Source organism: Coffea eugenioides, chromosome 8 (genome assembly GCF_003713205.1).
Source record: "Coffea eugenioides isolate CCC68of chromosome 8, Ceug_1.0, whole genome shotgun sequence".
Classification (NCBI taxonomy): domain Eukaryota; kingdom Viridiplantae; phylum Streptophyta; class Magnoliopsida; order Gentianales; family Rubiaceae; genus Coffea; species Coffea eugenioides.
The window spans coordinates 28,187,723-28,211,716 of NC_040042.1; the positions used below are offsets into that span (position 1 = coordinate 28,187,723).

At 35.7% G+C, this 23,994-nt stretch overlaps 1 protein-coding gene across 1 annotated transcript; it reads right to left on the reverse strand.

Moving 5' to 3' along the window:
* Positions 1 to 20,746: 20,746 nt before the first annotated feature.
* Positions 20,747 to 22,570, reverse strand: LOC113780488. Its single transcript, XM_027326286.1, has 3 exons — positions 22,263 to 22,570; positions 22,005 to 22,160; positions 20,747 to 21,137 (listed from the first exon to the last, which is right to left on the reverse strand). Exons 1-3 carry the CDS (start codon positions 22,568 to 22,570, stop codon positions 20,747 to 20,749), a joined length of 855 nt encoding a protein of 284 aa, XP_027182087.1.
* Positions 22,571 to 23,994: the final 1,424 nt, after the last annotated feature.

The following is a 23,994-nucleotide window of genomic DNA, read 5'->3' on the forward strand; positions in this document are numbered from 1 at the left end:
GGTTTATCAAATGTTATCTCTGAAGTTAATGTGAGCGAGTGAGTCCTGGCGAGAGACAAGCAGACGATCTGCTAACTTCTAGGGTACACCCTAGAAGAAGATGGGTTCGTTACAGGTGGTATCAGAGCTTTTAATGAACTCACGCCAGGAGAGGGTTCTCAGATTGTGAGGAATGGCCTATTAAGTGCTGAACTAATTACTATTGCTAAGGGAATCAGATATGTACGTCGGGTAGGAATCTCAAATGTAGGTGATTTATTCTTGGGACCGACCGGCCTGAATTGTGAATTATTCTATTTTCGGATTCTTGTATCTGAGTACCCGATATTTCATTCAATAGTGTATTGCGAATTGGGAAGAATTTAGTATATTTCATTATGACGTGATCAGAAATCACAATTTAATTTGGGCAATAGAACTAAAGAGACCAAGGCTAGCTTTTGAGAGCTAAAGATGAAGAGGTTGTGGTGAAATCTTGAATATTAGTGCAAATCCTCCATCTTAAGGTGAATAATTTTATTAGCCTTCAATGGTAAATAGATGATATGCCAACTCCTGCCTAAAAATATGGTTTTCTGACTTGAAATTTGTGTGAAATAGTAGTTTAAGTAAGGATCAAGTGCGTCCTTTCGGTAATGTGTTCTAAGGCATCAGATAACTAGTCACTGTGACTGTTCAAGAACTTACTTCTATCAAGATCGAGTGATTCTAGTTTAAATGGGTAAAAGACAGAGGCTAGTAATAGCAAATGAGAGAGCTCATATTAGAATGTAAGAAATGAGGAAATCCATAAGGATGTGACGTGACAGGGTTCTAGAGTTGGAAACTGATATGATAGAGGAGCAAGACTGAACTAATGTCTTGTATGATCAGTTGCAGGAGAATAAAGACCGTCTCACTAGGGTACTAAGATAGGTAAGAGACCGAACTGAAGAGATTCTAGCTGAATGTGAAGTTTTGATGGAAGAGCTTGTGGGGGAGAATTTAAATAGGGAAAGTTAGAGTGTAGAGGCTCCTAGAGATGAAGGTAAAGCCAAACCGGCAGAGGAGGATCCCGAGGAGAATTCAGAGGAAGAGGAACTTATGGAAGCGGAATTGGAAAAAATGAGTGGGGTCTGGTGGGATTATCCAGGACTAGATCAATGGAGTTTAAGTTGAACCTAAAGCTAAGGGTTGAGCTATTAGTTATATTTGTTATGATAATATAACTGTACTACTGAATTGTTTCTTTTTATGTTTATAAAGACCTAAATTTAGGTCATGTTTGATGAATATCGAATGTATTTGTGATTTGTTTGGGTTCTGTTAAAATGTTTGAAGATGATATGTATTGTAACTTGCATTGTTGTGCTATGTAAGCTAATGACCGTGTGTTTGTTTAGTTATAAAATTATGTGATTTGCTAGCTTTTGGATTGAGATTGCTTGTTAACCTATGTATATGTAGTTAATCGTCAATTATTTATATAATTGGTAGTGAGATATGGAAGTCGGATCACGACGATGAGACCGTAAACCTAGGCAACCCCAAGATGGGAATCTGCGGTTAACCAGAACCAGGAACAAGGAACCCATATAGGTGACCCAGTAGCTACTGCTTTAAATCGGATGACCGATCTTTTAGAGTGTATAGCACCCTGATAGGATCAAGGAGTTGGGATTGTAAATCAACCTAGGAAACGGGAGGTAAAATTATCCATTACGAATTATATGAGGGGTGACTTTAGAGATACAGGAAGCAACATGGGAATTAAAAGAAAAAAAAATACAGAAGGAATATCTGGAACTTTTGTGATTGAAGGTACAAAATTTCGAGAGCGAAATTTTTCTTAAGGGGGGAAGAATGTGAGAACTCAAGAAAAAAAATTATGCGTATGCCTTGAATTTATTTTGTTTTATTTACTTTGTTATTAGAAATATTATATAAAATGAATAATTGGTTAAATTAAATGTCTAGTTGAATTTCTATAAAACCAAATGTGTGAAAATCTTCTAGATAAATGTAAGAGAATTTTCAAGGGTATACAAATTAGAACAAATGAAATTTGAAGTTAATGCATGAGATAATAAAACTACAGACCCTTAGCAACCAAATAAGTTAAAATTAAAAGACCAAACCAACCTTGGAATTTCGGATAAACTACCATGCAGCCATGGAACAAGCCATCAAAATTTTTAACAAGACAGAAACCGAGGGAAGTAACACATTTGGAGAATCTGGAACCCAGTGGAAGTAAGGCAATTAAATGATAAACAAAACTTGGGCGGTGATTGAGAGAAACCAAAGGAAATCCACAACCAATGGTCTGCCAAATCCAAGCAGTGACCGAGTGGGAAAAAGAGAAAAACTAACTGCTAAAATTTGGATGGTGACTGAAGAAAAATTTAAAGAAAACAGCACTAGAACTACCAAGTCTAAACGGTGGAAATGAAGTAGCAAATAAGAGTTGGCCTGCTAGTTGGGCGGTGGAACATTTGCTAAGGCAGGAGTAACCGAAAGCAAGAGGATTTAGGTAGCATTGTTGTCTTTCTTACATTAAAACTCTACAAAACAACCGAGAGGAAATAACTAGACAGTAGGCTCATTATTTGGGCGGTGATCAGAGGAGTGAAGCAGACAGACTTCTTTTCTTTCTTTCTTTCTTGCATCTTACAAAAACAGGATCGAGGGTGAGGAACTGAGTGTGAGGAAAAAAGGATTAGCAAGCTGTATCACCAGCCAAACAAAGACGAGAGAATACTGTCAGAAGGTAAAAGAAACTGGAGCTAAGAGTGAGGAACCAGAATCAGAAATTTTAGCAGCCTGCAACATCGAATTCTTAGGAGAAAAGGGTAAGAACCTGCTCCTATTTTCTGTTTATTCGGTGTAACTGGAAAATCACATGAGCTGCATGAGAACTTAGTACAGAAATGGACTCTTAGACAAGGTGAAATCCTATTTGATGGAAATCAAGCTGTTGGACAGATTTGGAAGAAACTAAAAACTGTTGCTTGGATTTTAATCCATGAATGATGGAAAATTTGTATATAACCTCTTAATCATCTGGTATATTTGAATTTGCATGCTATGGGTGCTGAAATCTAGCCAAGAAAAACTAAGTGTTGTTGCAGGAGAAATTTTGTTTAGAATCAACTGTCTGCTAAGAGGAAGTTCTGACTTCTAACCGAGAGATAAGTGCTAATTATGTGGCTAGTTATCAGAAAATGGAAACTACAGCTAGGAATAAAAGAAGGATTAACTGTAGGAGTTGTAAGAATTGGAACTATGGGCATGAAAGTAACCTGGTGCAATCTGCTATGCACCAGATGTAGCAGGCTTGTGCAAACTTGTAATTTTATTCAATTTTTCTCTGAAATTTTGGTCAAGAACCACCCTGTCTAGCTTAGGATAACCTGCAACAAATTAAGTATCCTCTGCATGAGTGATTGAGACCAAAAACTGAGGAAGAAAAGGTGCGAAAATGTCAAATGATGAACTATTGTTTTGCTGGAAATTCAGTGACCACAATCGAAAGAGAAAAGACGAAACTCTAGTTATCCTCTGCAAATTTTAATCTCTAGACAAACATATAGAACTATAGCATGTCATAAGTCTCTTAACTTCAACAAGTAAGACAAAAATGAATTGAAACTAAAGTGAACATTGAAGGAAGAATGAACTCAATCTGCTGCGAGAGTTTCTTTTCACTCTAGCCGAGAGAGAGTTTAAGACTTGGTTCAGCTTTGCTCTTTGATTTTTGGCTGTCAACATATATTCTTGCTTACGATGCTCTGTAGTTGGATAATTACTCCCTACATGTCGAGTTAGGAGGAGGAGAGTAAAAAAGATGGGGGAAAACAGTCTTGCACTTGACTGTCTAGCTATTGGGAATTTACATTTCGCTGAGGACTGAATTTATTGTTGTTTTTGCTGGAATTATGTGTTGATGGTACATGTCGTTTGATCTAGTTTAGGCAGGGACAGAATGAATAACAAGTGTTTAATGATTTAGCCAAGTAAAAGATGAAATATTAATAGAATTTTGGAAGTATATTGCTGAAACTTAAATATTGACTAAAACGGTAGCTAGCTAACCATTCTGTGACATTTTTGGAAACCCTAAAGTAATTGGTTATAGTTATATACATAACATAGCTTCAAATCACCTAATCTTGTCCTCACCAGCATTTTAAAGATTTTATGACTTGAAGGACTAGTGTACAGATGGCTTAAAGTTACAAATGGCTTAAAATTAATTAGTTAAAAGGGAACCAATGGAGTGTTCCTAAACTTTAATCTTAGAATCTTGGATGGAAAATGGTTTAATCCTAATTTAAATATTTTATAAATTATAAACTTGGAAAATATGTATATTTCTTTGTTTAAAATGATAAAGTTGATAACTTTCGAGATAAAATTTAAGAAAAGGTTGGATATATTATATCTTGTATTTTAAAGCCAAAACTTGATTTTAATAAGTTTAAATTATAAGGTAACAAATGATAAGTGATTATCTACGAATTGTATCTTCATTTTAGAGTTATAAATTTATCTTAGGGGGTAGCTGTAAGCTAGAAAGCAAACCCGAGACTCGAGAGTAATTTATTTGAAAATTGGTGAGTGTTTTCGATTTTGTGTTTTTAACTGTTTATGTTTACTTAAGTGAAATTATGTGATAAATGTGCTTATTATGGAATATTGTTAGTGATTCATTGTAAAATGTATCTCAATTGTCCCTCGCCTTCTAAGTTGGGAGTATACTTTATCGCATTTGACTTAGTTTGAGATTGAAGGTTGATAATTGATCAAATGTTATTATAAGTGTGCATGACTGTAAGCCGTGTGTGTACTTTACCACACCGGCTAAACTGGGCCCCAAAATCCTCTGTTCAATGGACTATTCGAACCGGCAAAAGGGCTTGGTCGGGTAAGGCGGTAGCATTGGATAAGTGTTTCGGTATACTCGAGTATTACCACGCAGTAGCAGATTACTAATATTGATTTGGCCATCTAAGTGAGGGAAGTGTTTACTGTTTTGGAGGTTATAAGGAGGAGTTCGGCGGAGTGTGTAGTGCATTGAAGTGTCTCTAATGCGAGCACCGTATCCTTTTAAAAGTGATTATTCAGTGAAGTGTTCTCTACTTTATTCAGTGAAGTGTTCTTTAGTTGCTTAATTTTGTTACTGGCTTATCTGGTTTAAGTGTTTATTGATTGTTGCTTGCATGGAAACCTCATTGAGCATTAGCTCAACCATTTGGCTTTGTTTTCCTCACAAGAGTTGGAGATTGAAGAGTGAATGTTCAGTTGTTTAATGGTAATGTTATCTCTGAAGTTAATGTAAGATGGGCAAGATTAAAGAGGGTTTATCAAATGTTATCGCTGAAGTTAATGTGAGTGAGTGAATCCTAGCGACAGCCAGACAGACGATCCGTTAACTTCTAGGGTACACCTTATAAGAAGATGGGATTGTCACACAAGATCCATGCACTCGGAAGTCAAAGGAACCTTGTCCATCTATTTGATGTAATTTTCACCGGATAGCATTGGAATATGAGATGAATCATTAAAAAGAGTAGTGATAGAAAAAATTGCAATATCCAATAATAAACATACATTATTGCTGTGACGCCCCCACCTCTCCCTAGGGTATCAGTGGGGTGCCTGCCCAACTCTCGTCAGGACTCAAACATTCGTTTTAACTTAATAAAAAATCACAAGTCAACCATCGACTTATAATTGAGAAATGTTTCGAATATACAAGTCCAAAAACTCCCAAGGTGATCATTTATAATTACAATCCACAATACCCAAATATAACAAAATTTACACTTTAAGAGTTTCCAATTTCATATAAAAGATATACTAGCTTCCACCAAAAGCCGCTAGTCTAGAATCTCCAACTTCCACCTCCAAGTCCTGTTAAGGAAAACAAACTTAAAGGGATGAGCTAACGTTCAGTGAGGTCAAGAAAATTAGACAAGCTAGCAAGTAACACCAATTAATCAAATAGCATACTTGAAAGCAACTTTAACATAAACTTTCATTTAAAAGCACGAGTAGGAAATAAACACACATGGAAGGATACAAGAGCTCTCAGGAGCTATTTCCATGTCTTGACCGATTCAAGCTATTTGAGGTTAACTTTCCATCAACTCAAGAAGCAATATGACCATAGCGCTCCACTTACTTCCTCCATCCAGCATAACACACACTTGGATCCGGAACCAAACACGCATTAGGTGGCAATACTATTAAAGTATGCCAAGTAGGATCTCAAAAGATCAAACTATAGTATTTTCTAAGGTTCACCAAGTCTCTCGACCAAGCGCTTGCCGATTCGAGTTACAAGGTTAACTAGAGAGGTTTGGGCATCCCCACAAGCATGAGTGGTCAATGAGACAACGCTCCAATCGACTTAAAATCAGTCATAGTACTGAGTCGATATGAAAGGTACCTCCCACCCGAATAAAGTATGGTACATGCTGCCACTCAAAAAATCAATCATAGCATTGAGTCGGTATGAGAGGCACTTTCCAGCGGAATAAGGTGTGGTACATGCTACCGCTCAGTGCTCACAAGTTAAAGCAAGTTCGAGTACAAGTGCAAGTCACAAACATTCATGTAACATGTATCATTTAATCAAGAAAGAGAGAACAAGGGCGGTAAAGTATACCCTAGTCTCAGCAAGTTCACGATTCACATAGCACTTATACAATTATCATTTCAATCATAGTAATATGAAGCATGCACTTGACACTCACCAAATTCAAAAGCAAGCGAACAAATAAGTCCTTTAGTTGTCCGCACCGGGATTCTTTTCGAAATCCTCTTGAACACCTGAAGAAATATCGATCAACCATCACTAAATGCAAATCACCTCAAGGTCAATTTCCCCCTTAAACCATAACTCACATACCCTAAGTCACTTAGCATACAATGGAGAAAACTCATTTGTTTAGACAACCAAGAAAACGCATCAAGAGAGGCTTAATCCTTTGGAAATCAAGATTCAAAATGAAGGTCTAAAAGTACAAAAAACCTTGTATCCATCCATGAAATCAAGTTTAAAACGGACTAACAAGCTCAAAGAAAAGTTGGAAGTTCGTAAGAAGGGCATTTTGTTTAAAACTAGAAAATTTCAACTTTATGTGACAATACTTGAAAAATCACATCTTGAGTTCCGTAAGTCCAAAAATTGGAAAATTTACACCGTTGGAAACTAAATTCAATGAACTTAGAAGACACTTTTTCCAGATTCAAATCAGAAATCATTCAAATCACAACTACAACTTGCTACTTCATTAAAACAGGGCAAAACAGTCTCGATTTTCAGTGAAATTTGAAAATTTGGTAAAATTCATAGGAACCGAATTAGCCTCTGAAATTTATAACACTTAAATAACTTCAATTCTAGTTTCAAACGCAATAAGCAGAATGAAATTTGGATTTCCCTATACAAAGTTACACCAGTTTTACGAAAACAGATTTTTGAAACTTGATCTACGGATTTCCAGCCTTGGAGCATCAATATAGTTTTGAAATCAGGGCATAACTAGGGCTACACAAGTTCAAATTTAGTTTGATTAATGGTGTCAAAAACTAGATTCAAAGTGCTAAAAATCATTAGAAGAAATTGTTTTCAAATTCATTCCACAAGAGGAGTGAAAACAAGTTACAAGATGCAGCTGTGCAGGTTTCTCGGGTAAAACAGTAAGAGCAAATCAGTCAAATTTGTCAATTCGCCACGGCTCACAGAAAATGAATTAGTAGGGGTATTTTATACCGTCAGAAAGCCCTTGGAGTTTAGTTTCAAATGCCACAAATGGCACTTGATTTCGACTCTTGGACGAAAATTTATAGGCTGTTGAGTACAGACAGGCAGACTGCCCTGATCAATTTTCCAGATTTGATTTTTCTCTCTTTAGCCTAACTTTCAACCACTCAAATGAAATGATTTTTGAGAGATAATTTTTACACACACAATCCAACATATAACAAGCATTTTTACAGCAATTTAATAACAAAATTTGAAATTAAATCAAGAAATAAATCAACAAAATTTTGGACAGCACCTCCTCTCTTTCTCTTCAACTTTTCTTTTCAACTTTCACAACCAAAACCAAGTTGCCATTCACTTAAACAACAACTAAACAAACAATAATTTCTCAATGCTACTACCTAAGAAACCACCTCAAGACATCTACCTAAGAGTAAATTAAGAAAACAAGAGTATCCTCAAGTCATCTAGCCTAACTTTGTTTAGGGTTTCAAATACCCCTTCATAACAATTCAAAACTACCACTAAAACTTGAATGAAACTAAAGGTCAAGTGAAGTGAAGTTTGTTACCTCTCCAAAGCTTCTTCAACCCTAGTTAGAGCCCAAACTTTGCACCACCAATCCACCAAGAAATCACCACAAGACTAGAGCTTTCTTCTAACTTGATCAACTTCCAAAGGTTTGAAGGTTGTGGAAAGATTCTTGGAGCAAGTTGTGTTGGTTGAAGGAGGAGCTTTCTTCCCTTATTTTGGAGCTTCAATGGCCGGCCAAGGAGTTCGCTAATTGGGAGATGAAGTACACGGCCAAGGCCATGAGAAAGAAGAAAGAAAGGAAATGAAATATTTTGGTGAATGTTTCTTTTACTTAAAGGCTAAGGGTAGTCCAAGTCAAGGTCAAAGTTCCATGGATGTTGTGACAATTGTCCTTCGAAGATTAATCCTCATCTTATTGTCTTCTAATCACTAAAATATCTAACCAATCTCTAATTATCTCTTAACACCTTATAAAATAATATTCTTTTGTACAAAACTCCTTTTTAATCTTCAAAAATTTATCGCACTTACCGCATTAGCGGGTCCCACTTCCATAATGCACTTCAAACTTAACATGCACTAACTTATACATGGAAAATGATTTAAAACGTAATTCACTTGTAAAAATATCTAGAAGATTAAGACAATAAAGTAAAGTATAGGAAATGTATTCGAACAAATAAAACAAAAAAATTTTCGGGTCCTCACATTCTCTCCCTCTTAAAAGAATTTCGTTCTCGAAATTCTAACCTTTGCTCGTCACTATCTATCATTATGCATCAATTTCCTATATAGCATATCATAATAAGCATATCCAGAAACCTATAAACTATCGATAATCCAATACCCTAAGAATCATAATGGACTCCGTATTGTACCTTTGTTTCATCTTCAATTGAACATAAAATCAAAACTTAATTCTTTTAACTCTACAATAATAATTAATATATCTTACTGTTCAAAGTCAGCAGTCCTCCTATCGATTCAACCCTTGCATCAAATTCACTAGGGACTGTTGGATTCATTCCCCTTTACCAAACGTGAAGCATAAATCTATAGAACAAGAGTAAAATGTTTGAAATGTTACAAGATGGATGATCATTAAAATAACTTTCTGAAGAATAAATGCTTACATTCTCGATTTCGATTTTTTTTTTAAAACTGTTAGTCAACTTTATGTAATAGGTAGAATAGTGGGGATATGAAATATAGAGTTAAAAAAATTTCAAAAAAAAATATCAATAAAGAAAATCATCCAAATAACTCAAGTTTCAAGAAAGTATCTTAAAAGAAAGTCATCTAATTAATTAAAACAAGAAAACAAGGTCGCAAAATTCCAAGCTGCGCCAAGAGGCCCATTTGTATCAACTTTTCCTATCAATATCTTGAGAGGATATCTAGAAAGGCGAGAAAATAAAATATTGAACTGAAAACTTTTAAATCAATTCTTTGCGTCAAACTTTACAACACGTATCAGGGAAAACTTGAGTATGAGGCTTAAACAAGAAGAACCGAGTATTTTTCCAAAGTCAAGTAAAACAAGTTTCATTAGTAAAAGATAGATTAAAATTCTTCCCACAAGCTATCTCACTTGTACCTGAAACTCAAAGACATGGCTTACATCCCCTTGACTCTGGATCGTTAAGCCTTAACTAGTAATCATAGAACCGAATCTTTCACCACCACATGAGTAAAAGTTTATAATCCTTAGATTCTGATTATCTGCATTCACACACCATTATGATTAAGCGTAGGTTAAGTACCAAAGCGAAAAGCGAACTATCGTTTGACTTTGCAACTCAAACATCACTAACCCCAATCACGATCACGTAATAACGTATTCATCATGTATGTTCAAATTATACTCTTGTACTAACTACATCCATTCCCAGACCTTGGAGGAACATAAATTTATACCCCCACCATCATTCTTCATTATTTTTTTTCCTCACACAATGCTAAGGACATATAGGCATAAAAGATAGGGACCATGTAATCATAGATGCATGCAATGCTAGGCAATTATAAACATACATTGATCAAATATCAATAAATACAATACTTGCCACTCATAAGCCAAAATACAATGATCAGATATTACAAGATTAATGCAGTAATCATATAACAAGTCCAAACATTTATCAAATCCAATTATATCAGAAATTAAACAAGTTTACAGTGCTTGCATGTTACACATTCAAGGCAAGTAACAAATTTCAAATCAAACCATCATCGATAGAAACCTTGACTGGGAGTCACTAATCTAATCCATGACAGTGCTCAAAATGCCAATCTCCTCACTTGGTTTAGTCCTACATCCAACACCCAGATCCTTCATGTCTTAGCTTTTGCCCTTAAACTTTATTCTCTCCATTCTATCCCATATATGTCCTTCCATTCGACTGTTGTAGTCATTGTCCTCCTTGAACCATGAAAAAATGTTGGTCCATTCTTGCTCCTCAATCACACTAACCTCAAGCTCTCGATTGCAATCATTCTACATCTTCAAAATTTGCCTCGGCCCCTGTACTTGGAGATAGGTTCTTCCTTTACAACTATCAACCTCTATTTCTATCTTCTATAGCTAATACCACACAATTAGGATAAGAATATGTCATCCAATAATCACGCCAATTCCTTCCATTTCTACAATTACAATGATTATTCAAGTCTTATTCAATTTTTTCACTACTATTCTTGTCACTAAACTCATAGCCTTTCACTTAAGATATGACATTACATCAGCCCTCAATTTGTTTGTTTCCACCAATCCCATGGGTTAGTCTCTCAAGTAGCAAATCTCAAGAACTGTCATGATACAGGCTTTTCCATATGCTACTTAGTCTTTGAAGAAGTCCCACAGTCCGACATCCTAAACTTTTAGCTTAGAATAAACTACAGTGATTCGAAGCCTAAAACTCTGATACCACCTGTGACGCCCCCACCTCTTCCTAGGGTGAACCCTAGAGTATCAGCGGGGTGCCTGCCCAATTCTCGTCAAGACTCACGCATTCGTTTTAACTTAATAAAGAATCACAAGTCAACCATCGACTTATAGTTGAGAAATGCTTTGAATATACAAGTCTAAAAACTCCCAAGGTGACCATTTACAATTACAATCCACAATACCCAAGTATAACAAAATTTACACTTTAATAGTCTCCAATTTCATACAAAAGATATACTAGTTTCCACAAAAAACCGCTAGTCTAAAATCTCCAACTTCCACCTCTAAGTCCTATTAAGGAAAATAAACTTAAAGGAATGAGCTAATGCTTAGTGAGGCCAAGAAAATTAAACAAGCAAGCAAGTAGCACCAATAAATCAAATAGCATACTTGAATGCAACTTTAACATGAACTTTCATTTAAATGCACAAGTAGGAAATAAACACACATGAAAGGATACAGGAGCCTTCAGGAGTTATTTCCACGTCTTGACCAATTCAAGCTATTTGGGGTTGACTTTCCGTCAACTCAAGAAGCAACATGACCGTAGCACTCCACTTACTTCCTCCATCCAACATAACACCCACTTGGATCCGAAACTAAACATGCATTAGGTGGCAATACTATTCGAGTATGCCAAGCAAGATCTCAAAAGATCAAACTATAATATTTCTCAAGGTTTACCAAGCTTCTCGACCAAGCCCTTACCTGCTCGACTTACAAGATTAGCTAGAGGGGTTCGGGTGTCCCCACAAGCACAAATGGTCGATGAGACAACGCTCCAATCGACTTAAAATCAGTCATAGTACTGAGTCGGTATGAGAGGTACCTCCCACCCGAATAGGATGTGGTACATACTGCCGCTCAGAGAATCAATCATAGAACTAAATCGGTATGAGAGGCACCTCCCACCCAAATAGGGTGTGATACATGCTACCGCTCAGTGCTCACGAGTTAAAATAGGTTCAAGTATAAGTGCAAGTCAGAAACATACATGTAACATGTATCATTTAATCAAGAGAAAGAGTGTGACGCCCCGAAAGGATGAGTGTGAAAATCCGAAAATTTTTGTATATTTTCTAGACATTATTTTTGTTTCCTTGGCTATAATTTTGTACCTTTCTTCAATATATTAATTTCCTATACATTTTTATAAGGGAATATAGTTTTCAAATCATTTCCTTGATACAAGTAAATCCACGTTAATTTTAAAGTGTAGTATGGATGTGGGGCCCACTAGTGCGGTAAGTTCGATAAATTCGGGCAACTAGGTTAAGTTTTGTATACTGGGTTTAATTTATCAAGTGTTAAGAGATAATTAGAGGTTACCTAGATGGATTATCATTGGAGAGACAAAAGGATAAGTTTAAAACCCTAAAAGGGGCCAAGTGTCACTATGCTATTAGAAGTTGGACTTTTGACCAAGATTGGTAATTTTACTAAAATCAGATTTTTGACCAAAATTTATTCATTTTCTTGTCTCCTTTGGCTGAAATTCGTGAGAGAGAAACCAAGAGAGTTCTTCATCTTCCACTTCAATTTCTTGTCCAAATCTTGAGTTTCAACCAACCAAATCACAAACTACACCATACAAGTGATCATTAGGGAAGGTTAAAGGTGTTGGTGGAGTTGTTTTGGAGGAGGAAAGATTAAGCTCCTACCTTTCTTGTGGTTTTAAGGTATTTTGCCAAGAACATCCTCTTTACTTCAATTAATGCTTATTAGTGGTTTTTAGTTGTTTTAGATGTCGTTTTGTGAAAGATTAGCACTTGAATGCATGAATTCCAGATTAAGGTTTTCTTTTTTCCCAATTCTGCCTGGTACTGTTACACCTTGTTAGAGGCCGAACTAGCCTTAGCACAAAACATAAAAGTTGTATAGACTGATATTTTATAGTTGCCTACAAAATTTCAGCTCAATCGGAGCAACGTAGCCTGTCAAAAGACCAAATACCCATGCTGCCCTGTTTCTGTCCGAAAATGAAAATCAGCCTCTGTAAGTGGTTAGTTTGACCAGGAATATTACCGAATTGGTTGATGATGTCTTCTTAAGAATTATAGCCTTGTATCTTAGCTTTCAAATGGCTTTGGAATTACCTGAATTGGAGTTGTGTGCTGAGATATGAGTGAATAAAGCAGGACTGCTAGTTGATTCTGCAGTGAAATTTTGAACTGGAAAATCTGGAGTTATTTTGGTAAATTTGACCTAGATACATTGTAAAATGGACTGAGTTGTCTTCATAAAAGTTGTAGCCCTCTGTCTTGGCTTTCGAAACTCCATAAGATTTGTTTCAATCCGATAAGGGTAGCTTCAGTTATGGATATTGTACCGAAAGGTGTTAAACGGAACTTTTATACGTTAATTGCGATCGTTGCGGAAAATTTACGCTTGAGGGAATGAATTCCGGTTTCTAGGGTTTAATTGGGGGTTTTCTAATGATGGCTCTTAAGCTTCTAATTAGCTTTGATTGAGGGATATTGTGGCCTAATTGGATGTATTTTATTGCTTATTAACCGTATGTGTGATTGGTGATATATTGTAGGTTGGAAATGAAGCATTTATGGGGAAATGCTGTCCGAACTTTGAGAATGTATGATTGCTTTGAGTTTGTGATTTAGGGCTTGGATTCGGACAAGGTAATGATATATGATGGATGGTTCCTGAGCCGTGGTTGGTGAGTTACCTTAAACTGTTTCCAAAGTACTTTTGAAATGTTTCTTGCATTATTTACTCGACTGCATATCATGCGTGCTTGCATGCGAGTTCATGACATGATTTGGCTTAACTGAGTTCTTGGGAAGTCTGTGCTGAACACCAACGTCCCACTCCTGTTTATTGTTCATGACATAATTTGGAGCACCAACGTTGCTCCCCCTTATTGTTTAACGTTAAGTGATCTATTTGAGCGTTGGGTGTTCAAGTGCAATGATTTCACTGGCTCACGAGAGCAATAAACGTACATTTGATTTCTGATTCATGACATCATTGAAATGAACGATTGTGAAATATATTTGATTACTGATTTTACTGGTTACTCACTGAGCTTCTAGCTCACCCCAAAAATATTTTTATTCCCCTCCACAGGGCTCGAGGCGAAGGAAGCATTTGTATTAAAGTTCTCTGGGGTTATGATTGGATTATCTCCTGTTCAGTTGAAGTTTTAGTTTTATCCTGTGTAATAGTTGAGACTGCGATTGTACTTGTAATTATGTGAGAACTAGGGACCTTTGTCTTATTCGGGAAAATTGTATTGCTTTGATTTCTTGAGGTTTTAGTTGATAGTGCAAGTGATTAGTTTCCGCTTCGCTTTTGATATGTAAATGTTGGAACATTTGATGTATATTTGAGACTTATATGGTAATTTATTTGAGGACTGTAGTGAACGACTGAGTCCCGGCGAGAGTTGGGCAGGCGACCCGCTGAAACCTGGGGTACGCCCTAGGGGGAGGTGGGGCCGTCACAGAAAGAACAAGGGCGGTAAAGTACACCCTAGTCTCGGTAAGTTCATGATTCACATAACACTTGTACAATTATCATTTCAATCATAGTAATATGAAGCATGCACTTAACACTCACTAAATTGAAAAGCAAGCGAACAAGTAAGTCCTTTAGTTGTCCGCACCAGGATTCCTTTCGAAATTCTCTTGAACACCTGAAAAAATATCAATCAACCATCACTAAATGCAAATCACTTCTAGGTCAATTTTCCCCTTAAACCATCACTCACGTACCCTAAGTCACTTAGCATACAAGGGAGAAAACTCATTTGTTTAGGCAACCAAGAAAACGCATCAAGAGAGGCTTAATCCTTTGGAAACCAAGATTCAAAATGAAGGTCTAAAGGTACAAGAAACCTTGTATCCATTCATGAAATCAAGCTTAAAATGGACTAACAAGCTCAAAGAAAAGTTGGTAGTTCTTAAGAAGGGCATTTTGTTTGAAACTAGAAAAGTCCAACTTTATGTGACAATACTTGAAAAATCACATCTTGAGTTTCATAAGTCCAAAAATTAGAAATTTTACACCATTGGAAACTAAATTCAATGTATTAAAACTCTTTAGAAGACACTTTTCCCAGATTCAAATCAGAAATCATTCAAATCTCAGCTAAAACTTCTTGCTTCATTAAAATAGGGCAAAACAGTCTTGATTTTCAGTGAAATTTAAAAATTTAGTAAAATTCATAGGAACCGAATTAGCCTCTGAAATTTATAACACTTAAAGAACTTCAAGTCTAGTTTTAAACGCAACAAGAGGAATGAAATTTGGATTTTCCTACACCAAGTTACAACAGTTTTATGAAAACTGATTTTTGAAACCTGATCCACAGATTTTCAGCCTTGGAGCATCAACACAGTTTTGAAATAAGGGCATAACTAGGGCTACACAAGTTCAAATTTAGTGTGGTTTATGGCGTTGAAAATTACATTTGAAGTACTAAAAATTATTAGAAGAAACCATTTTCAAATTCATTCCACAAGAGGAGTGAAAATAAGCTACAAGATGCAGCTGTGCAGGTTTCTCGGGTAAAACAATAATAGCAAATCAGTCAACTTTGCCGGTTCATCACGGCTCATAGAAAATGGATTAGCAGGAGTACTTTATACCGTTAGAAAGCTCTTGGAGTTTAGTTTCAAATGCCATAAAAGGCACTTGATTTTGACTCTTGGACGAAAATTTATAGGCTGTTGAGTGCGGACAGGCAGACTACCCTGATCAATATTCCAGATTTGATTTTTCTCTCTTTAGCCTAACTTTCAACCACTCAAATGAAATGATTTTTGAGAGATAATTTTTACACACACAATCCAACATATAATAAGCATTTTTTCAGCAATTTAAAAACAAAATTCAAAATTAAATCAAGAGAAATAAATCAGCAAAATTTCGGACAGCATCTCCTTTTTTTCTCTTCAACTTTTCTTTTCAACTTTCACAACCAAAACCAAGTTGCCATTCACTAAAACAACAATTAAACAAACAATAATTTTTCAATACCACTACCTAAGAAGCCACCTCAAGACATCTACATAAGAGTAAATTAAGAAAACAAGAGTATTCTCAAGTCATCTAGCCTAGTTTTGTTTAGGGTTTCAAATACCCCTTCATAACAACTCAAAGCTACTACTAAAACTTGAATGAAACTAAAGATCAAGTGAAGTGAAGCTTGTTACCTCTCCAAAGCTTCTTCAACCCTAGTTAGAGCCCAAGCTTTGCACCACCAATCCACCAAGAAATCACCACAAGACTAGAGTTTTCTTCTAGTTTGATCAACTTCGAAAGGTTAGAAGGTTGTGGTGAGATTCTTGGAGCAAGTTGTATTGGTTGACGGAGGAGCTTTCTTCCCTTATTTTGGAGTTTCAATGGCCGGCCAAGGAGTTGGCTAATTGGGAGATGAAGTACACGGCCAAGAGAAAGAAGAAAGAAAGGAAATGAAATTTTTTTGGTCAATGTTTCTTTTACTTAAAGGCTAAGGGTAGTCCAAGTCAAAGTCAAAGTTCCATGGATGTTGTGACAATTGTCCTTCCAAGATTAATCCTCATCCTATTATTTTCTAATCACTAAAATATCTAACCAATTTCTAATTATCTCTTAACACCTTATAAAATAATATTCTTTTGTACAAAACTCCTTTGTAATCTTCAAAAATTTATCGCACTTACAGTATTAGCGGGTCCCACTTCCATAATGCACTTCAAACTTAACATACACTAATTTATACATGGAAAATGATTTAAAACATGATTCACTTGTAAAAATATCTAGGAGATTAAGACAATAAAGTAAAGTATAGAAAATATATTCGAAGAAATAAAATAAAATTATATAAAATAAGAAAATTTTGCGGGTCCTCACAATTGCTATGAAATTTAAGACATAAAAGTTGAATTAACCAATGTTAATTCAAATAATAAATTCAAAACTTTCTGTAGGTAGAGGCTGCTTAACATGCATTGAATTTATTTTCTTCATAATAAAACTGTTAAATAAAACTATAAAAATAGAATTTTTTTCATACTTGTGGGCATAGGAAAATCTCTTAATACAATGTTAAACTTACTATCTTATTTCAATTAATGTCATTAAAACCACTACTTGCCTATGGGCCAATTGATAGTTTTAAGAAATTAATTGTTTACTTAATTATATGTTATTCATTTAATCACTTAACATTTATGTGATTAAAATTCTAAATATCACATATATAAGATGTTGTGGCCAGTTTTAAATACAAGATGCAAAGATCTTTAAGATAACATCTAAATAATTTATAAGTGACAAAATGAAAGTTTGAACGATATTACAATTTATACTTTTAAATAATTAGGTGAAAGTGCAGCAAGCAAACAAACTGCTGATGCCAATTATTAATCATAATTCTAAGAGGCATAGAGTTGCTTAAATGGAACTCATATAGACATAAAGTGCCTCAAAAGTAAGTTCAACCTTTATGATATTTTAGTATACATGGTGCAAAATCAAAAAGTATAAGTATACTAACCATAATTTATATAAGACATAAATTGTTATGTTGTCATGTACAAGGATAACCAAACGAATGTTATATAATGATTTTGTTGATCAAATATCAAATTAACTATATATGTATGCACTCAGTCATATAAATCATATCCACTACATATATGTATGCACTCAGTCATATAAATCAAATTGTTTTGATGAATACTCATTACAACCAAAGATGAGACGTAAAACTACATATTGGATGGCTAAAAGTCAACTACATATATGTTTTTTAGATTGTTATCATACTTGATAACAACAATCATGATATGTACCAATACATATAACACCAATAACGAAAGAATATGTTAGTCTAACAAACATTCAAATCATTATCAAGTCATACCGGATTAAACAAATCCTAATGAATTGCATGACCCAAATAAATCATCACAAGAATGATAAATATACATGAGGTTAGCCATTAATCTCAATTATCGAGATAATGGAAATATAGATCCGATGACAAATTAGATTTGATTCATTTGACACCATATGAATCTATGCAATTTATCATATTGACAACAAGTCATGAAGTTATATATTTAACAACATGGTTAGAGGGTGGTTCTGATGCCACATGTTAAACAAATAGGTACAAACAAGTTGTATTAAGCAGTGAAAATTTAAATGATTTATCTCCAACCATTGTTGTCAAGCAGGGTTTAAATATGTATAGCTCCTTGTCTTCTTTCCTTCTTCTTCTCTATACTAACACTTTCTACTAACGAAGAAAATGTGTAAATATGTAGGAACAGATAAGTAGAAGAAGGGTTAAGATTAAGCATCTTCTAACTCATGCAACCAGAGTGTGTAGTGTTGATATACCAATGGCTATTTATAGGCTAGACTAGAGATTCTTATTCAAAATCCCTATGGTTTCCTTCCATCAAGAAAATCTTGCCATAATTCATAATTGAAAATAACCTTTTCTGATTAATTGATTGATTTGATTTTTAATTGATTGAATAAGGTATCAAGCAAAAGATACCAATCAATCATTATCAAATGGGAGATACTAATTAATTAGTGACAAAATGTCAATCAATTAATTAGGATATCAATCACTTTATAAACTAAATTGACTTCAATTCTTGAATAATTCTCATCACTTTTGCTTCTATTGTTACAGAAGATTCCCCCTTTTATGGAAAAGGTTTGTATCAATAATTATGATTTTATGTATGGATAATTTCTTAATATTTTGTTCATTAGCAATAAAATATTTTTGTTGTATGTTGATTAACAAAAATATGCTTTTGGGGGGAGAAGCACTATTTCACCAGTCGAGTCATAAGTATCTAATATATTTATTGTAAGGATCGAAAATAACCTAAGAAGGGGGTGAATTAAGTAGATTAAAAACTGGCCAAATTATGAGTCATTTTTTGAGTACTTGCCCTCTTTTTCTAAAGGACCACACAATGGAGAAATGAATCAGAAAGTACAAGTGCTTATGAGTAGAAGAGATGGACAATTTATATATCAAAGCAGAAAGTAAAAGAGATAGAGTATCAAACCAAATACCAAACTCATCTTGAATTTGAATGTCACTTTATAGTGCAAGTTTCTTCAAATTGATCAACTTACAGCCAATCTCTTGTATACAAGGGAAGGATCACTTCTTCCTTGCCTCAAGTCACACTTGGTCAAGCAAAGAAGTTTAACAATCGCTCAGATAACTCTCATAAAACTACACTATTGAAATAATTGAAACACACTTGAAGAACTAAACAAAAATTACACAACTAAGAGTACAAATATTCTTTTAAAAGTATTTTTGCCCTTGAATCACTCTCAATCTGATGTAGTCTCAATGTGCAAAGTTATTCAGAAGTGGTTGACTTTGTTCTATTTATATGGGACCAGAAAGTTCCTCAATTAATGCTTCCAACGGACAGAAGGCAGCTGAAGAGTCAACTAGCCGTTGGTAGTGTCGGACGTCCGGTAGGCCAATTTCTTGCATCCGATTGTAGGTAGTGAGCTCAGGAAATTCTCTTGGATTATATCGGACGTCCGGTACCTTCAATGTATGCGTCCGAGGGTGGGGGTGAAACTGAGAATTCTTTTTCAATTCTTTTCGAACGTCTGGTGCTTCCAAAGCTTTACGTCCGAAGTGTCGTAACGTTTGTTGGACGTCCGGTGCTCTTGATAATGTGCGTCCGATCGAGGTCAGTGAGTTTAGAAGGAATGACTCAATATCTTCGGACGTCCGAGGGTGTATTTCTTCATGCGTTCAAAGTTATGCAAAGGTTGTCGGACGTCCGATCCAGTTTTCTTGTGCGTCCGATAGTAGCTTCAGCATTCTTTGTGCTTAATCTTTGACCCTGTTTTGCTCTATTTCTGAAAAGGTCTATTTAAAGAACATTAGTAACATCCATTTGTTTTGTAATCATCAAAAGTTATGGACTGAGATAAACAATCTCTTCCTTTTTGATAATGACAAAATAATAGATGGAGGAAGAGAAAAATAATTTAGGCACAGCTCCCCCTTACTTAATGCATCAAGAAGTGAATACTCCCTCTCAGAATGATTTCCCTTTATCCAAACCAGTATCCATTTCCTCAGAATGATTTCCCTTTATTTAAACCAGTATCTATTTCTCCCCCTTTTTATCATCATTAGATCAACCAGAGGCCAGTAATCAATTAACAATACTATCAACAATATGATATCAGTTTTGCAACCATTTATCAGTAAAAACACAATATCAGTAATATTGGCAGCAACCAGCAATTGTCAATAGCAGTCAATATCAGAAATTAGAGGCCAAACAGAGTTAGGCACATTCATCAAGAACAAAGGGATAATCCATAAAAATAACATTAATTCAAACCACAAAAGATAACCAAATAGTCTTATAGACCAGCAGAGGAAATATAATCCGTAATACAGAACACACAAAATATTTAAAATGCAGAAAATGCCAAAAGCCTATTGTGAACTACCATCCTTATCATAAGGTGTCTTTGCCTAGAAGTGCCTAAATGGTGATCTTGGAGGATCCAGGCCTTCTTCTTGCCAGACGAAACTGAGCAGGATCTTCTTCCTCTTCAGTGTCCTCATCATCATCATCATCAGTTTCTTCTTCAATTGCTGGAGCCTTTCCCTTGTCCTGTGGCTGAGAACTGGAGGCACGGTATTCTGGAGTGGTTTCAGTAGTTGGCTCAGATCTCGGCTCCTTTTGGTGCGCATTTTCATTGTCTTGAGGAGTGGGGGGCACCAGCAGATTTCTTTTTTCGATGAAGGTGGCTTGTTGTTCGGATGACATGGTCATCATCAGACCATCTTCAAGGAGTATGATGTGTTGTCTGAGATCCTCAAACAAAGAAATGACCTCAGAGTTGGATGAACAGAACTTAGTAGCTGACTTTCTAGGATGGATAGTAAAGGGTGAAATGAACATGGACTGATCTCGAGGAGTCCTAGAGGTAACCGGAGTTTCATGAAAATTCTTTCTCCTAGACTCCAAAATAGTTTCCTTGTGACATCAATGACCCTAAAAAAATTTCAGATTCTTTTTTTCAAAATAAGCCTTGGAGAAAACAGTTGATACACTTGGTTTTGGTGATTTTCCAGAAAAGGAAATTTCAAGATGAGGAAAGATAGGAGTCAGAATTTTTTCATAGGAAAGTTTTCTACGGCTATCAGTGCAGATTTTAAGCAGGAATTTACACATAACAAAGCCGAAATCAATTCAGATTTTTTCAAGAAAACAGTAGAATAGGTAAAGTTCCATTTTGTTGGCATCGGTCCTATGACCATCTGTAGGGACCAAAAGATTGAAAATTATGAAAAAGATGATCAAATTTTTAGGACTGAGATCTTCCAATCTTGCCTCAACAAGAGTATTAAAATGGGTTTGGAAATAAGTCATCAACTTGGCAACATGAAAATGATGATATGCAGAAGGAAATTCTTCGTATGAAAAGAAGTTTGCAATTTTTCCTTTAAAACCATCTTCAATTTTGATTTCCAAAACAGTGTTGACAATTTCAAGATTCAACTCTATGTTAACAGAATTGACACGTGATATAAGATTAGTATGTGATCTGCCCTTCCTAAGGTTGGTAAAGAATTGATAAAGCATGTCAGGATAGTACGTGTTTGGAATAGTCAGAAGATGGGCTCATTTTTGGATTTCAAAATGGTTGAGAACAGATTCAAGATCAAGCTTACGGAATTCGTGAGGGATAATGGTCATTTGAGTGATAAAACCTTTCTGCGAGATCCATTCGAACCTATCCCTGGCATCATCATCAATGAACTTTGGCAAGGGGGTAGGTTGCTCTGCAGTTTGAGTCTTAGGTTGCTTATTTGCAGGATGCTTTTTCTCTCCACTGCGTTGAGCAGTTGGCATAGTATCCTGGACACCAGACCTTGTCCTTGGTGACTTCCTGGTAGATGGTTCAGCAGTTTGCTGTACCCCAACATTTTTCTATGCAGCCTGCTGATCCCTCTAGGGATCAGCAGTTTGACTTTCCTTAGGTTGAGCCAACCTCTTCCATTTAGTGGTCTTTTTTCCCTTCCTGGGTGATTTCATGACAGATGCATTAGCATTGGTGGGCTGCTCCAGTTCCTCTTCACTGCCACTGACTAGATGCTCTTCAGTTTGATGTTCAACAGATGGTTCACCAGATTGCTCTCTAGTTCGAGTAGTCTGCTTCCTCTTTTTTCCCCCACGAGTTCCAGATCCCTTCTTGGGTGATTTGGCAGGAGGTTCCACAACTTGAACGTCTTCATCCTCTTCATCTCTAAGTCTGAAAGTGCGTCCAGCACTCACAAATTCTCTCCTAATCCTCACCATGATTGCAATGCAGCGTGTTTTGTGTTGTGGAATGTAATGCAAATAAGTATCAGGGGATGAAAAGTGCAGTATGAACTACAATGGATGCTTGAACCGTCCACAGAGAGTGAATTTGAGTGGCTAGGGTTTCAGGTGAGAATTGGGATTTATAGTGCAGTTGGCAGTTGGGACAAGTTATGATAAGCAATGAACGCGCAATTGGAATGTAATGGTGTCGATCAGAGTAATTTCTTGGAACTTGATCCGAAGAGAGATGAATATGAATTTTGAAAATGAGAGAATATGAAGAGTTGCGTCCGAGACAAAAGATAAAAATGAACTGAATGAAGCAAAGGACTTCCTTATAAGACGCAATTTTTGGGTGTCGGACGGCGGAACGAAGTAAAGCGTCCAACACAACTGTCCGAACTAGAACTTTCTAGGAGGGTGATCAAGAACACTGTCGGACGTCCATTCTCACACATCGGACGTCCGATAAAGAGTAATCAGAGAATTTTTGGAAAATGTTTTCTAAAACGGCCAATTTTGTTCTCAACAATACAAATTGATCCAGTGGTAGGGCTTTTGTGAGAATATCAACAATTTGGTCTTTTGAGCAGACATATTGAACATAAATTTCACCCTTATGAACAAGATCGCGAATGAAATGATGCTTAATGTCTATGTGCTTTGTTCTAGAATATTGAATGGGATTTTTTGTCAGGTTTATGGCACTGGTGTTATCACAATACATGGACACACAATCATACATTAATCCAAAATCATTCAATGTATTTTTCATCCATAATAATTGAGCACAACAAGCTCCGGCGGCAACATATTCCGCTTCGGTTGTAGACAGGGAAATAGCATTTTCCTTTTTACTAAACCAAGATACTAAATAGTTTCCAAGAAAGTTACATATACCCGTAGTATTTTTTCTATCTATCCTACAACCACCAAAATCAGTATCAGAGAATCCACATAAAGAAAATTCATGACACTTAGGATACCATAGGCCAAAATTCAAGATTCCTTTTAAGTATCTAAGAATTTTTTTTACCCCATTCAAGTGAGATTCCTTTGGATAAGACTGAAAACGAGCACACAAGCACATAGAAAATATGATATATGGTCCACTAGCAGTTAAGTAAAGCAAACTACTAATCATACCTCTATACTTCTTTTCATCAACTTTTGCACCTTCTTCATCCTTGTCAAACTTGGTAGATGTGCACATAAGTGTTCCAACTTGCTTTGAATCTTCCATTCCAAACCTTTTGAGTAGCTCCTTGGTATATTTTGCTTGATTAATGAATGTTTCTTCTTTGGTTTGAACCACTTGGAGCCCAAGGAAGAAATTTAACTCTCCCATCATACTCATTCCAAACTCTTTTTGCATAATTGTGAAAAAATCCTTGCACAAGCTTTCATTAGTAGCACCA

What these genes read in the sequence shown, in the direction of transcription:
- LOC113780488 (XM_027326286.1), bottom strand. Translation starts at nt 22,570, where the DNA reads ATGGTGAGGATTAGGAGAGAATTTGTGAGTGCTGGACGCACTTTCAGA. An exon ending in AAGACCACTAAATGGAAGAG is followed by an intron (nt 22,161 to 22,262) that starts GTTGGCTCAACC and finishes ACCATCTACCAG; the next exon opens with GAAGTCACCAAGGACAAGGT. An exon ending in GATGATGATGCCAGGGATAG is followed by an intron (nt 21,138 to 22,004) that starts GTTCGAATGGAT and finishes TATCCATCCTAG; the next exon opens with AAAGTCAGCTACTAAGTTCT.